The sequence below is a fragment of the Schistocerca americana genome, chromosome 4 (genome assembly GCF_021461395.2).
Source record: "Schistocerca americana isolate TAMUIC-IGC-003095 chromosome 4, iqSchAmer2.1, whole genome shotgun sequence".
Lineage (NCBI taxonomy): Eukaryota > Metazoa > Arthropoda > Insecta > Orthoptera > Acrididae > Schistocerca > Schistocerca americana.
This window is the reverse complement of record NC_060122.1, coordinates 251728464-251743657: the sequence shown is the minus strand read 5'-3', so window position 1 is coordinate 251743657 and position 15194 is coordinate 251728464. Positions and strand designations below refer to the sequence as shown.

The window sequence follows — 15194 nt, the reverse complement described above, 5'->3', positions numbered from 1 at the left end:
CGTGGAAATTCTACCTGAGTAAAACAATGTACTCGCCCTGGAGAGTTTGAACGTAAACTGATTTGTATTTAAATCGGGAATCACAATTAAGGTCAATCAGCTATGCAGATACGCACAGGGGCGTTTTCAACTGAAATGGCAAACTATTCAACAACAATTACTATGTCCATTTGTTAGAGAGCCTCTGTCTCGTAAATTTGTGGTCTTCAATATTTGTCGTTCTACCGTAATCACAAATAAGATATAGTAGAAGAATGATTGAGCCACTTAGCTGGCAACAGAGACTAAACAACTGAATGTGAACTGACAAGCACTGCTTTTATCAGGTGTAAAGGTAATCTTCACGGTGATTCTCGTGAAAATACAGCCCTTCTGCCACGATTAATCACTACGTTATTTCTAAATTAGTGCGTACAGAATTATTAAGTAAGGGACTTCTAACGAATAGATAACAACGTTAGGCAGACCTACAAAATTACCATTGTTCATTTAACATTTGGATTCAGAACAGAAACTGCTTTCCACAAAATATTAACCATTAGTAATAATTACGGAAGAAAATCAATACTTGTTTCCTCAAGAAAATACAAACAGTGCTACGTAACGACTTTGATAATAGCAATGTCTCAAATTACTTTTTACGAACATACAGGAAAGCTACTGAAACGCGGATTGCTTGTATAAGGTTGAAAGCTAAACTGTGCTCTGTGTTTCAGACAAAGTTAGGGAGATGGTCAACAGTGAGTGGCTGCTGGAGAAAGACAAGTACATGTCAGACGAGAGCAAACGCCCCGCCGATAACCACTATTGCGACATCTACGGCATCGCAGGCTCATTTAAAAAATTGTCCGTGGACTGACAGACAACCCTGTTTTGCAAGACAGGAAGACGACTTTATGAAACACTTGTACATATTATACAGGATTACGTGTAGTCAAAAACTGAAATAAAATACTCTCTACTAAATCTCTTAATTCTACTTTCATTTTATTATTTACTCGTCTACTCTTTTTTTACACATTGTTTGTATAATGACAATGATTTAACACTAACTTAACCATTTTCATCGAGAAAACGACGAACTTTTCTACAGATGTTCAGCACAACTGCCTTTCTAGAACTGCCAACACTGCGTTTTGGCTGAATGCTAGGGACCGATATTACTACGAGGACTGTGTGTACAGACTTGTGTGTACATATGCTTCTATCATTATTATTTTTTTCTTGTACAACGATACATTATAACAGTGCAAAATTGTGGTTCATTTACCAGATACGAAGCAACAGTATTTTCACTTTTATTCTCAGATTGTAGTCATGAATTCCGCGCTTTTCTCTTTTCTTAGTATCACAGTTTTCTGTATTTAATGACACAGAAGAGTGCGAACAAATTAGGAAACTGAAACAAAATCTGAATCAAATTAATACGCAACACCAAAGAGAAATCCGGGAAGTACAAGATCAGCTGACACAGGTAATACAAGAATTACATATTTCAGAGGACACTCGCGCTCCAGTACAGGAAGAGGGACATAGAAATACGGAACAGCCACAAAATAATAACACAGCGCATTTCGGAAGTTATGAAAGAAATTGGCAAGGTGCACCGAATTTTGAGATGGAACCGCCGACACGACGTAACAATGACCGATATGCTACTCGGGTGTTGTTCCATTGTGTCTAACTTTTGAAGATTTTGTTCCATTGTGTCTAACTGTTGCTGTGTTTGTCTCTGGTGTTGTTCCATTGTGTCTAACTTTTGAAGCTTTTGTCCCATTTGTGTCTGATTTTGTTCCATTTATTGCATTAATTGCAATAATAATGTATTAGTGTCTGGAATCTGTTTCTCTATGCTTTTTGTCAGTGCATTTTCACCGGCAACATTCACATTTTGACAAGCAGAAAATGTGTCTTGACTCATTTGAGAAAACGATGAGGACCCAAAACCTAAGTCTACAGTATTTGCAATATTGTGTTCTGTCATTTCGGATTCCTGAGGCGAGCTGTTGCCGACCGATCGATCGATAATGCTTCCCTGTTCACTAATTGTTTCACTGTCTACAGCATTGTTTGCAGCCCGCTCCATTTCCCTATGCACAATTACCAAATTACTACTTTGAACATCAGTTAATTCATTACTCGGTGGCGCTTACACACTGCTTTCGTTTTCACTGTCATTTCTCAGTTTACTTTGGAGCCTAGTATTACGTTTTTCACACGCCATTATTGTCACAATATTTCACACGATAACACAGAAAAGCACAATTTAAAGAGCAAAAATAAGAGAACACATTAACATAGTACTGAAAATAATATCTCGTTAATTGCAAGCGCAGCAGCGAAATACTTGGTGCAAATTAACATGCATGCCACAACAACAATGAAAGACTGCAACTACAAAGGAGATTCTCTCTACAATTACGCGCTAGCAATAAACAATAGCTACACTAATTACACAAACTACAAGAAAAAAATCAGAAGATTCCAGTGAGGTATCCTCGGCTAAGGGTCGCCATATGAAACGTCCCCTTTGAACAATTATACACGACTGTGCTTAAACTGACATACAATATTTTTAGCGCAACGCAATCTGACTTTCAAAAATCCCTGCAAAAGAATGGCCCTGAGTATCATTAAACTATACCTTTCAGAAATCACTTACCTCACAAAAATCTTCATTACTCGAACTACTGCAGTACAGCGAGCGCCACTACTGCCAGCTAAATAAAAGATTCAAACTACGGAAGGCACTAACTACTGATAGGGACAGTTAGCAAATGAAAGATATTAATAGAGAACAAACAATGTATTTACCTTAGTATCATCAAAAGTCATAATATATATAGCAGTTCATGACAAATTACAAAACTCCGCCATCTCTCTCCCCACATCCACCACTGCTGGCGGCTCACCTCCAACTGCGCAACGCTACGTGCTGTTCACATCCAGCTGCCCAACACTACAATGGCGAGTATTACAACAATGCAAAGCAGCCACAGACTGCACACAGCACAGCCAGTGATTTTCATACAGAGGTGGCGTTACCAATAAAAAAACCTAAACAGCCTACTTACAGAACGACTGTAGAGGATGGACAAAATTTGGAATCACAGAAAACACAGCGCATTACCACGGCTAGTACGGTGTAGGAAACCCATTGCCCTACAGAACAGCTTTCAGTCGTCTTTGAATGGATAGAATCAGTTCCTCTATGGCTTTGAAGACAATCCTGTGCCATTCTTCCTGGAAAATTGTGACAAATTCAAGTAACGATGATGGAGGTGGATAGCAACCTCCTACCCTTTTGCTCAAAGCTGACCACAAACGCATAATAATGTTGAGAACTGGTGGCTGTAGTGGCCTGGGAAGAAGCAATAACTCATCCACACGTTCACTAAACCATTCCAGGCGACGTGAGCTGTGGGCACAGGTGCCCTTTCGTCCTGGAATGCAGTATCGCAATTGGCGAACAAACATTGTACCATGGGGTGGGCGTGATCAGCAAAACTGGCCAAATAATCCTTGGCAATTGTGTGAGCTTGCTGAGTAGCCATGTGGTTCATGGAATACCACACTATGGCCGGCCAAATCATCACCGAACCTGCACTATGTTTCACTCTTAGGACGTAAACTTGGTGAGAAATCGGAAACATATGAAACAAGACTCATCCCAACAAATGACTTTCTTCTATTGCTCCATTTGCACCGCACTTTCCTGTTACGGTCTTTTCCATCTCTGATTAGTGGTCTTGGCAAACCACCTCACCCTGCAGTTCTTCGCTTATATAGCTCCCACTGTGTTATTTTGGTGCTGACATGGTTTACGAATACGGCATTCAGTTCTTGAGTGACTTTTGCAGCTATGATCCATCTATTTATTCGTCACAGTTTTCTTCAATGATCGTCTGTCACGATCATTCTACACGACATGCATCTTGTGACTTAGCGGATGATATTTTTCCGCTTTCACTATACATTTTACAAACCTTCGACATGGTGCTTCTTGAAACACCAAGCAGTTGGGGTCCTTTGGTTATGGAATCAGACCCCAATCCAGCACCAACTATTTGCTCATATTAGAATTCACTTAGGTCCGACATAATGATCTCAAAGTTACGCAGAACACTGTTCTGACAGCCGCAATGTATTGAGGACATTGCAAAAGTGTCTTCGTGGTCATACACCACAGCGCAAACTGCAGCCGTGGGCGGCATCTGCATTTATGTTCAAGCAAGCATTTCTCTCGGTATCTCCGTATTTTTGTCCTGCCCCTGTATTATCTTTCACACGAGGTATTGCGGGAAATAACGGTAATCGTAAAGTTCGTTTTAACTATAGCTACTTTTAATAAACAGACAGTAACAATATAGAAAACGTTCTTCATATTTCGAAGATAAATTGAACAGATATTAACTCTTAACCGACATCAGCAAATGTTTGGTACTAGATGTGAAACTCCAAATTTCTGTTGTCGTATTCACTTGCCTTACAACTTTCTGTGTAAAACGTATTGCTATTGTGCTCGAAATCATGTTATGCGCCGGCCGATGTGACCGAGCGGTTCTAGGCTCTTGAGTCTGGAACCGCGCGACCGCTACGGTCGCAGGTTCGAATCCTGCCTTGGGCATGGATGTGTGTGATGTCCTTAGATTAGTTAGGTTTACGTAGTTCTATGTTCTAAGGGACTGATGACCTCAGATGTTAAGTCCCATAGTGCTCAGAACCATTTGAACCATTTTTATGTTATGCCGTGTCAAAATGTCACAGCCTCCATAGGGATTGATTCAGTTCAGCAAATTCATTTACATTCTGGCTGTCGGTATAAGCTGTTTTAAACAAGCCACGTACTAAGTATGCGAAATTATATCAAGGTAGAGGAAACTTTCAAAATCTCAGAAATACCATGAATTATTACTTTGTAACCCTTCCGTATTTCTAAATCTCTCTTCCCGTGTCGGAACGCGAGTATGCTCTGAAATATGTAACTCTTGTATCACGTGTGGCAACTGGTTTTGTATTTCCAGCGTTTCTCTTTTGTGTTTCGTGTTGATTTGTTTCTGACTTTGAATTTCCTAATTTCTTCGTACTCTTCAGTAACAATTAACGGTCCTGTGTCATTCAGATCATCATCTACCTGCGTAGATAAATTTGTTACCCGATCTGAAAGTTCGGCTACTTTTTCCGATAATGTGGTGATTTCCTCCATGTGTTTTCTGAAACAAATTTTAGAGTGTCTATTTGTATCGAAATCGTTTCTACTGTGTCCTTTAAGTTTTCCTGATTTTTTGCAGGTTGCGTGACAGTATCGATAGATGCAACAGAGTCAATTTTAGCCTGCAAGGAGTCATGATTTTCGTATACAGTGGTCGTTTGTTCAATTATATCTAGCTTTTGAGGATGTATCAGAATTTGTTTCTGATTTGGTCCATTGTGTCTTACTTTTGAAGCTTCTGGTTTATTTGATCAACCTTTTGAATTAATAGCAATAACAATCATGAGTGACTGAAACATGTTCCATTGAGCTTTTCGGCAGTGCATTCACACCAGTAATACTTATATATCGAAAAACAGAAAGTTTACTCAAAACTGAGATGCGGGTAATGACGGAAAGCCTGAATCTAAGGAATTTTCAAGATTTTGTTCTGTCATTTCGCATTCCTGAGGCGAATAGTTACTGATCGATTGGTCGACAATGGTTCCGAGCTCACTGATAGTTTCCATTTACACCCCGTTATTTACTGCCTGGTCCATGTCTGTATGCTCAATTATCAAAGTACTTGGCTCAAACATTAGTCAATTTGTTACAAGGTGGCACTAACAAGCTAGGCTCGTCGTCACCATTGTTCCTCAATTTACTGTCCGCCTAGCGTTGCGCTTGTCACACGCTATAATTGTCACACTGTTTCACGTGATGACACACAGAAAACACAATTTGAAAAAAAAAAACAGACATACCAAAATAGCACAGAAACTAATTAATATTCAATTAGTTGTAAATTCGACTGCGAGATACTTGGTGCAAATTCACATCCATACTACAACTGCTTTGCTCATCACAATGCAGTACAACAATAAGACACTACGGCTACAAGGGAAATTCTCTATACACTTACGCACTAGCAGTAAACAATAACTAATTTCTAATGGTTCAAATGGCTCAGAGCACTATGGGACTCAACTGCTGAGGTCATTAGTCCCCTAGAACTTAGAACTAGTTAAACCTAATTAACCTAAGGACATCACACACATCCATGCCCGAGGCAGGATTCGAACCTGCGACCGTAGCGGTCTCGCGGTTCCAGACTGCAGCGCCAGAACCGCGCTGCCACTTCGGCCGGCAACTAATTTCTAATCATGCACTGATTATTTAGACTGCAAGAAAATCAAAAGATTCCAGTGAGATACCCTCGGCTAAGGGTCGACAGGTGAAACTTCTTAATACGATTTTACATAAACTGCTGAATGCTTATTCAATGTTCTTAAACTGTGGAGTCAAAATGAATGCATGTGGCACTTTACTATTTTTTTATCATTTCATATCTGACCAACAGAATTATTCGTGACAAATACAACTCAAACGCAGTCTGACTGCTCAAATAATTAACACAAAAGAATGGCACTGAATTAGAAGAAATCCCAACAAAAACCTATACATTTCATATGTCCTCACAGAAAATCTTCATTTCACTAACTACAGCGATACCGCAAGCACAAATGCAGCCAGCTAAATAAAAGATTCTGACTACTGTAGGCTCTAACTTCTAATACGCATGCGGTTAGCAAAAGAAAGATTTTGTTGCAGAGCAAACAACGTATTTAGCAAATTTTACCTTAATTATGTCACATACAGTTCAAAAAATTTATATAATCGTACGGTGAAAACCAGTTCCAAAAATAATGTAATCATCAACAATATTACATTTCCATGACGGACACACATCCAGATCGTCCACTTGCGCTAACACTTCAAACCTCTAACCTCCATCTCCGCTAATATAAACTTCCAAGCTTCATCATTGTTGGCTATTCCCCACCGACTTCCAACACTGTTGGCTGTTCACCTCCAACTGCGAGTTGGATTAGCCAATCAGCCACAGAGTCTCTCACAAATGGCGCACAGCGCTGTCAGAGTTATTAATGCAGTCTATCGCGCTGCCAACATACACACATATAAATAGGCTACTTACAGTGTTATTTCTGTTCCTGTCATTGCGTATTTCCTTCGGTTACGTTTTATTCTATACTAAAGCAATTCCTTTTTATTCATGGTCCAAATTTCGCCGAGATGTGTTACTTGGCAGTAACGCCTCTTGTGAAAACTACTTCCGTCCTTCCGTTTTGCATACCGGTGTATATGTTTCAGTAGCTGCAGGTAGTTTTGTAAATGCTAGATGCGTCAGGATCGGTATCTGACGGTTTTATTTTGTGAATATGCATCGTACATAGCTGGTTTTGTCAGACGTTATACCAACAAAAGGCGTTTTTACATATTTAACTGCTGGTATGCGGTGAGCTGTGAGTCGAATTTGCTGTCGATTGTTCAGTTTATTGTTATCGGTTGTGATATTGCAGTAATGAATTACGTATCTTATCCGTTGTTCATTGCGGTATGTTTTACGGTTTTGATATCCACCACGATTAAATCTAGCCGTCCGGTTGGCCGTGCGGTCTAACGCACGGCTTCCCGGGCGGGAAGGAGCGCCTGGTCCCCGACACGAATCCGCCCGGCGAATTTGTGTGGAGGCCCGGTGAGCCGGCCAGTCTTTGGATGGGTTTTAGATGGTTTCCCATGTGCCTCGGCAAATGCGGGCTGGTTCCCCTTATTCCGCCTCAGCTACACTATGTCAGCGATTGCTGCGCAAATAAGTTCCCCACGTACGCATGCTCCACCATTACTCTACAACGCAAACATAGGGGTTACACTCATCTGGTGTGAGACGTTCCTTGGGGGGTCCACCGGCGGTCGAACCGCACAATAACCCTAGGTTCGGTGTAGGGTGGCGGCGGGATGAAGTGGACTACGATAGTCGTCGTAGGGTTGCGGACCACTGCGGCTGCGGTGGGGACGGAGCCTCTCCGTCGTTTGTAGGTCCCCGGTTAACATAACATAACATAACGTAACTATTAAATCTCCTCACCCAGCAGCGACACTCTCCATTACGTGCGGCAGAGAAATTCGTTGTTGGACGCACTTCTCCGTGCACGGCCCACTGCTAGCTTCGCAGGCCGCCCTCACGCGCACGCGCTTCAAAACACAACGATTGGCCACCCGTAACACTCAGCTATTGGCCGCCCAGAATATACAGCGCCCCTAGCCACCGGGTCCATTAACTACGGAGTCTTACTCAACGCCGCTACTGACATCTAGAAGCCAGTTCTCATTGTGCTACGTTTTGCAGTTCGACGTTGATTGAGCTGTGCGCTGGCGTTAGAATCCCAATAACTTGGTTTTCAACGTTCACTAGGCGTCGTATGTCAACGGGATTGTGATTACCGATGGATTTCTGCATTTCACTTGCGCTTCCTGGACGTTAGTACAACCACCATCAATGGTTTCCATAAAGTGTTCATCTACAACTTGGCGCTTGGATACAGAATTATTTTGTCTCGGTGTTTTGTCAAAAAACCGTAAAACGGTGATACCTTTATTGTGTTATTCCTGGTTGTATTACAATAAAAGTGGCGACGAGCAAGCGACCATCTACGCTGGAAGATCTACTCACCCAACTTATTCATCAGCAGGACTAGAACCAGAAGCTGCTACTGAACGCCCTCCGACCATTCCTTCAAGACTTATTGCAGACGCAAGCAACTCAGCAAGTGCCGGCTTTTGCTTCCTTTGATGAGGATTTAGGGCGCTGGGAAGCCTACGAATCAAGATTACTGGAGTATTTCCACGAATTCAAAGTAACTAATGCCAGCCTCATGAAATTTTTGTTTTTTTTATTGGTCAAAACCCGAGATTATCTCGGCTTTTCCATTAGATTATGGATGGAAGGGGGCAGTTTGAATGTGGCGAATGCCATACTGGTCACAGAAAGTGCGAAACTCTTCGCTACGGAATCGTGGAGCGTTGTCAGTTACGAGCACTTCCGGCAGACCTTCAGTCGCAAAAATTTCTTCTAAGTCCGTGATTGTGTTGGTGGTTGAGGTGGACTTGCCTCTGACGGTGATCGGAACTCTGGAGTAAGCATCAAGAAACTGGCGTTAAAACAATGGCCTGGCACAATCAATTCGTACCCGCTCCTGAGGGCGAAAACATGGTGGCCGCGAAGCAAACGTATTCCTTGGGGCTGCCTGCTGGCTTTGGCAGGATGGACACTTTCGGGTCAGTCGTTCAATCTCCAAAAAATGAACATGCTAGCCTGGAGTTTAGTTGGGATACCCCCTCCCCCCAATGACCCAGGTGTAATACTTGCTGGATGTGCTGACATGAAAGATAAGGAATGACTACTCGGGGGCGTACCTCGTAGGGAACAGATAGAATTACTCCGTCGATCAGCATGAACTTGTGACGGACACTGAAGAACTGACGGACTGACGCGGAAGCATTGGGAGATTGTCAAATGGTCAAATGTGTGTGAAATCTTATGGGACTTAGCTGCTAAGGTCATCGGTCCCTAAGCTTACACACTACTTAGCCTAAATTATCCTAAGGACAAACACACACAACCATGCCCGAGGGAGGACTTGAAGCTCCGCCGGAACCAACCACACAGTCCATGACTGCAGCGCCTGAGACCGCTCGGCTAATCCCGCGCGGCGGGAGATTGTCGTCCGGGCCATCCATAAAGTATGTGACTCTGGACTTAGAGGATCTCGTCGTTACCGGTTGAGCTTGCGACCCGCGAGATGGTAACGGGAAAAGAATCCACGGTGGCTTCTTCTTCTTCGTGGATGTGAAAACACAGAATTTCTTGTTTGTAAAAATCTGCATCTGGTCCCCACGGAAGGCGGGATATGGCATCCTTGTTGGCATGCTCAGTCGTTTTGTGGAAGTGAATCTCATACTGGTAGCGCGCCTAAATTAAAGACAAGGGCTGGAGGCGGTGAGCAGTCCGGCCTGATATCTTTGATGCTGAATTGAATAAGGATATCAGCGGTCTGTGACGAGATGAAACTATGTGTCACAAAGAAAAACGTGGAATTTCCTTAATGCAAAGGTGATTGCCAGCGCTTCTTTTTCTGTTTGAGACTACCTTCGTTGCATGTCAGCCAATGTTTTCGATGCATAGGCCACAGGGTGCTCAGAGCCATCCGCCTCCCTGTGTGCCAGGACCGTTCCGATGCCTGTATAAGATGCGTCCGTTGCAGTAACTGTCTGCTTTGTTGGATCAAATTGTGCGCGGAACAGGGCCGTTAACAACTGGGATTTAAACCTGTGGAAGGCACACTCGCAAGTTGATGTCCACTGGAAAGGCACACCTTTTCTGCATAATTGGGACAAGGGTGCGATTTCTCTTACTTCTGCAGATAAGAACTTTCGGTAATACTATATGTTCCCCAGAAATGAACGAAGCTGCTTAAGATTTGTTGCTCTGGGAGATTTGATTATGGCTTCGACATTTTTATCCAGTGGACGAATGCCTAAGCTGGAAATAATGTGTCCGAGGTACTCAATTTCCGGCTGGTAAAAGCAGACACTTTTCTTTTCTGCATTTTAAGCCAGCCTTGCTTAAGACGCTGAATAAATATTTCAGATTGCCAGGGTGCTCCCCCATGGTTCTCCCCGTAACAATGACGTCGTCTAAATAGTTAATGCATCCATCCACATTGAGTACTGTTGAAAAATGGTGGCGCCTTTTGCTATACCAAACATTAAGCGTTTCAAACGACAAAACCCTTCTCAAGTGTAAGAAACTACTCAGATTCTAGTCCTATTTTAGTGAAGTTATCATCTTTAATTTTGACAGTAATTCTTCCGGCTTACGAATAGGATATGTCTTAATCTCTAATTGGACGTTGACAGTTAGTGTAAAATCGCGGCACACGCGGATCTTCCACGATGGCTTTTGCACCATGACTTTGGAGTAGCCCGTTGACTAGAAGGAATAGGTTGGAGAACTGCAATCCAGTTCTTTCTTTATTTGTATTCTGAGAGCTAACGGAACGGCGCGGGCTAGAAAGTACCAAGGCCGTGCATTATGTTTCTGTGCGATATGCACCTCAAAATCCTTTTTCGGTGCCGAGTTCCGGGGTGAACAGGTCCTCATAATCCCGACAAAGTGTCTCTATGTACTAGTACGGAACGTCTTTGGATACAGAATCATCTATTGGAAATTCAAATTTCTAAAAGGACTCCAGTACAAACAAGATCTCAGCGTAATCACTTTTAACGACTAAGTAGGTAATGTGGCGTGTGACATTATGATATGTCGTTGGCAGTTTGACTTGACCGCGTATTGGGACGGTACGTTCATCATAAGCCATTAGACGTCTCTTTATTTCTTGCAAGGGAGGAGCTCCAGGTTTCAAACACGTACTGTAATTCAGAATGCTAACTGTGCGTCGATGTCTACTTGTAAGTGAACTGATCTCTCTGCAATCTGTACTTCTACGAAAACCTTATTGGGGGTCTGTTGATGGTGTACAGTGGCTACTAGATTAACATGCATCTTTGGCTGTCTTGCTTGATGGGACTTTCGACTAAATGGCCGTTGGAAAAACAGTGTTGGCAGTAGGTCCATCTGTCAGAACAGTATTCAACTCGATGTTTCTTAAAACAATCCGGACAAGACGGCGGTCGTTTCGGTACCCAAGACCAGTTTTATTGGTTCGAACGGGATGGAGGACATTGTTGGTTAATGCGTCCTACCCGTACTGTTGCTACGTCGAAATTGCCACTAGTGTGGCCTTTGGATGCTGGCTCGAATGTGTTTACGTGAACATCTGCTATGTCGATCCACGACTGTAGTTTCTTGCCTGCTACGGTGTTTACTTCGAAGCTTTGTGCTAAGTCCAAGACTTGCACTAATGACGGTTCTTCGAGTTGAGGTGCCTCGTCCTGGAAATCCCTGTCGGGGGTACCCCGGAAGATCATATATCTGATCATTTCTTCTTCATAGGACTCCTTACTTTTAGGGGTAAAAAACTGACATTTCCTCTTTAAATCTTGCAACTCCACAGTTCATTCTCTATGAGTCTGGTTTGGCTGTTTCTTGCATCAGTAAAATGCTACGTGGGAGGAAATAACATGGGTGTGCCGCTGGTAATATTTAGTCAACGGACGAATATTTGAAAAGGAGAGCTCTGAAGGCTTAGATGAGGGTCCCAATTTGCACTGTGGCTCCATCTGCCGCGCTTCCGAGTCCCATAACATGAAACATTCGCTCCCGGCCACTGCATTTTCGTCAATACGATCGTTTGCCCTCACTTACGAACGACGCCGATGTTGCAACGGGGCGGTAAATAATAAAGAAGATGTGCGACTGCAGCGTTTTCACATGAAATGCTGCATATACAAATGTTGGTTAAAAAATATGTTATTGCAAATTTTGGTTCTCACGTAAGTCTCAGGGGATGATTTCCACACATGGAGCATTAGTACACTTTCACACTCGCGCATTTGTTATGGTTTTGAATTAATCATTCACTCAGACATAAGTACAGTTTATGCTAGGCAACAGAAATTAGGCGATTATTACAGCAAAATCAGTTTTTCATGACACAATTCAATCACAATTTATTGGCGTTCACACAATGAAATTAGCACTGGCGAGACGGTTGACAGTTTTACTTTAATAATAATTTGACTCCGAGCCCCCAGTAGTAGTAATGTAGGCTGCTATAATCTAAAGTTATTCAATCAATTCGAACAGAGCCACAAGTCACACTGTCCTCTTTGTTCTAACAGTTTTGGCGCGAAATCACAGTTCGCCACATGTCCACATACGACGATGGATACCTCGTAAATCGCACTCACACTAACAATCGTAGCACTTCCAGTTCACCAAATATATGCTTGCACACTTGCACTATTAAACAATACTCTTTGTCGAAATAAATCGGCGCGAAAAAGAATTCTCAAACGACCACATGGGCCACCCACCCTCCAAAACGACTGTCCAACGACTGACCTCTGGCCAAGATGGCCACTCGCTTATATGAACTCGGACGTCAACCCCCCTGGTAATGCGAGTACGAATCTCACCAGTTAAGGTTACAATTTTTGATACATACATCCCTCGACAGAAATAAGTACACCATCGGAACCGCGCTAAAAAGTACATCCGATTCACTATTTTTACATTAGTTTCTAGGATTATTGTATTGCCCATAAATCATGTTATAGTTTTGGCAAACTTTCGCCACTTAGCGCTAATTTCTATGTTGACATCTTTGCTGCAAAATTTTAACATAGGTCTGCATATAGCATCGTTTTTAGACGTCATCTATAGCGATCTACACATTGCGCTGCTCAAAATCTTCATATCTATAATAATTTATTAATTACAGGCGATAAATGTTCATAATAATTTGCAAACAATGAAAACTATTGCAAGTCAAATGTATAGTATACCTTGATTAGTTTAAAATCCGTGTGATGCCACTCAAAATATTATACGGTGCCGTTCTTTACGTCATGAACTTTCTATAGCATTTTATAAACAATTTTCCCTCAAACTTTGTTTACTGCTCTTTACGGGCTTTATTATTTATGAATCTTAACATATTACTACGGCACTCGATCCCCTATGACGAAACGTTTTTAATGAGTGCTCGCTCGTCCCTGTAAGTCGGTATTCACTATTTTTATTAATCTTTCAGCATTCGTGATATTAACCGATTTTAAGTTTAACTTTTGCGTCTCGTGACTTGAAATAAAGATCGATCTTTCAGAAGGTGCATATTGCTGACCACAATCCACTGCTGCATCGCGCTTCACCGTAAGTTCCATAGTTTTCGCGTAATGCACAAAAAACCAAACAATGCCCCAAGCTGCAGGCCACGTGGTCGCCCGGCCGCGTAGATCGACCGTTGCAAATCTCGCGCTTCCGGGAATCGCGCGCCGTGTAGCGCGCTCGCTGTCCACAAAGCAATCCTTGCATACTAGAACTACCCATCTAGTAATGGGGGTTTCTACCGTCACAATGTGGCATTCATTCGTAGCAGATGCTTCCCGCTCCCTCAAGGGGGAAGGGATGTGGTATCCACCACTATCAGATCTCCGCACCGAGAAGCGGCGAGCTATTACGCGCTGCCGAGAAACGCATCGATGGCCGCCCTTTTGGGTGGGAAACCCGGTGCTAGCATCGCAGGCCACCATCACGCGCGCCCACTTCAAACACAGTGGGTGGCCACTTGTAACACTCAGCTATTGGCAGCCGATAATATACAGCGACCACAGCCGCCGGAACAATTAACTGTGGAGCCTTATTTAACGCCGCTACTGACGCTTACAAGCCAGGTCTCATCGTGCTGTATTCTACTCCACAACCAGGAGGTATTACGCTGCGGTGGACCTGCTATTCGATGTCAGTTTTGCTGTGCTCTGAACTTAGAATTCGAATGCTATACTGAAAATTTTACTTCAACGTTCAGTAGGCTTAGTATGTCAGCGGACTTGCGATTTCCGGCGGAATCCTGCATTTCACTTGCACTTCCTGGACGTTGATATAACGTCATATGATTTCTGTAAGTTGTTCATCTACAACTTTGTGCTTCGTAACAAAATTATTTTGTCAGTGTTGTGTCAATAAACCGGATAGCGGTGAGATATATTTATTGTGTCATCTTGGATATTCGGGAATCCAGCCGGATGTTCGCGTCGTTCTCGCACGATATTTCAACAGCGTGCCTCGCTGTCTTCTTCAGGTGCTACCTGAGACTGGTCCTTGGCTCGATCGAGTCCAGTATTTATGCCTGGGAGGAGCTGGGCGTTCCCTAATCGGTCCGCGCCGGGTCGAGTGTTCCATCTGTGGTCCGCGCCCGCCAGACTCAGCTTCAATGGAGCCCTCCAGTCGCAGATGTTCCGACTGCCGTCGGCGCCCGTTCTGGCCGTCCTCAGATGGAACACTCGACCCGGCGCGGACCGATTAGGGAACGCCCAGCTCCTCCCAGGCTTAAATACTGGACTCGATCGAGCCAAGGACCAGTCTCAGGTAGCACCTGAAGAAGACAGCGAGGCACGCTGTTGAAATATCGTGCGAGAACGACGCGAACATCCGGCTGGATTCCCGAATATCCAAGATGAC

General features: G+C 43.2%; 1 protein-coding gene across 1 annotated transcript in view; it reads left to right on the top strand.

Annotated features, from left to right (window-relative positions):
* LOC124613984 overlaps positions 1-974 on the top strand; it is a 140488-nt gene extending 139514 nt beyond the window's left edge. The window contains exon 13 of the mRNA XM_047142771.1: positions 717-974. Coding sequence (XP_046998727.1) covers positions 717-859 — 143 coding nt within the window. The 3' untranslated portion in view covers positions 860-974. The remainder of the gene's footprint in view (positions 1-716) is intronic.
* The last annotated feature ends 14220 nt before the right edge of the window (positions 975-15194 follow it).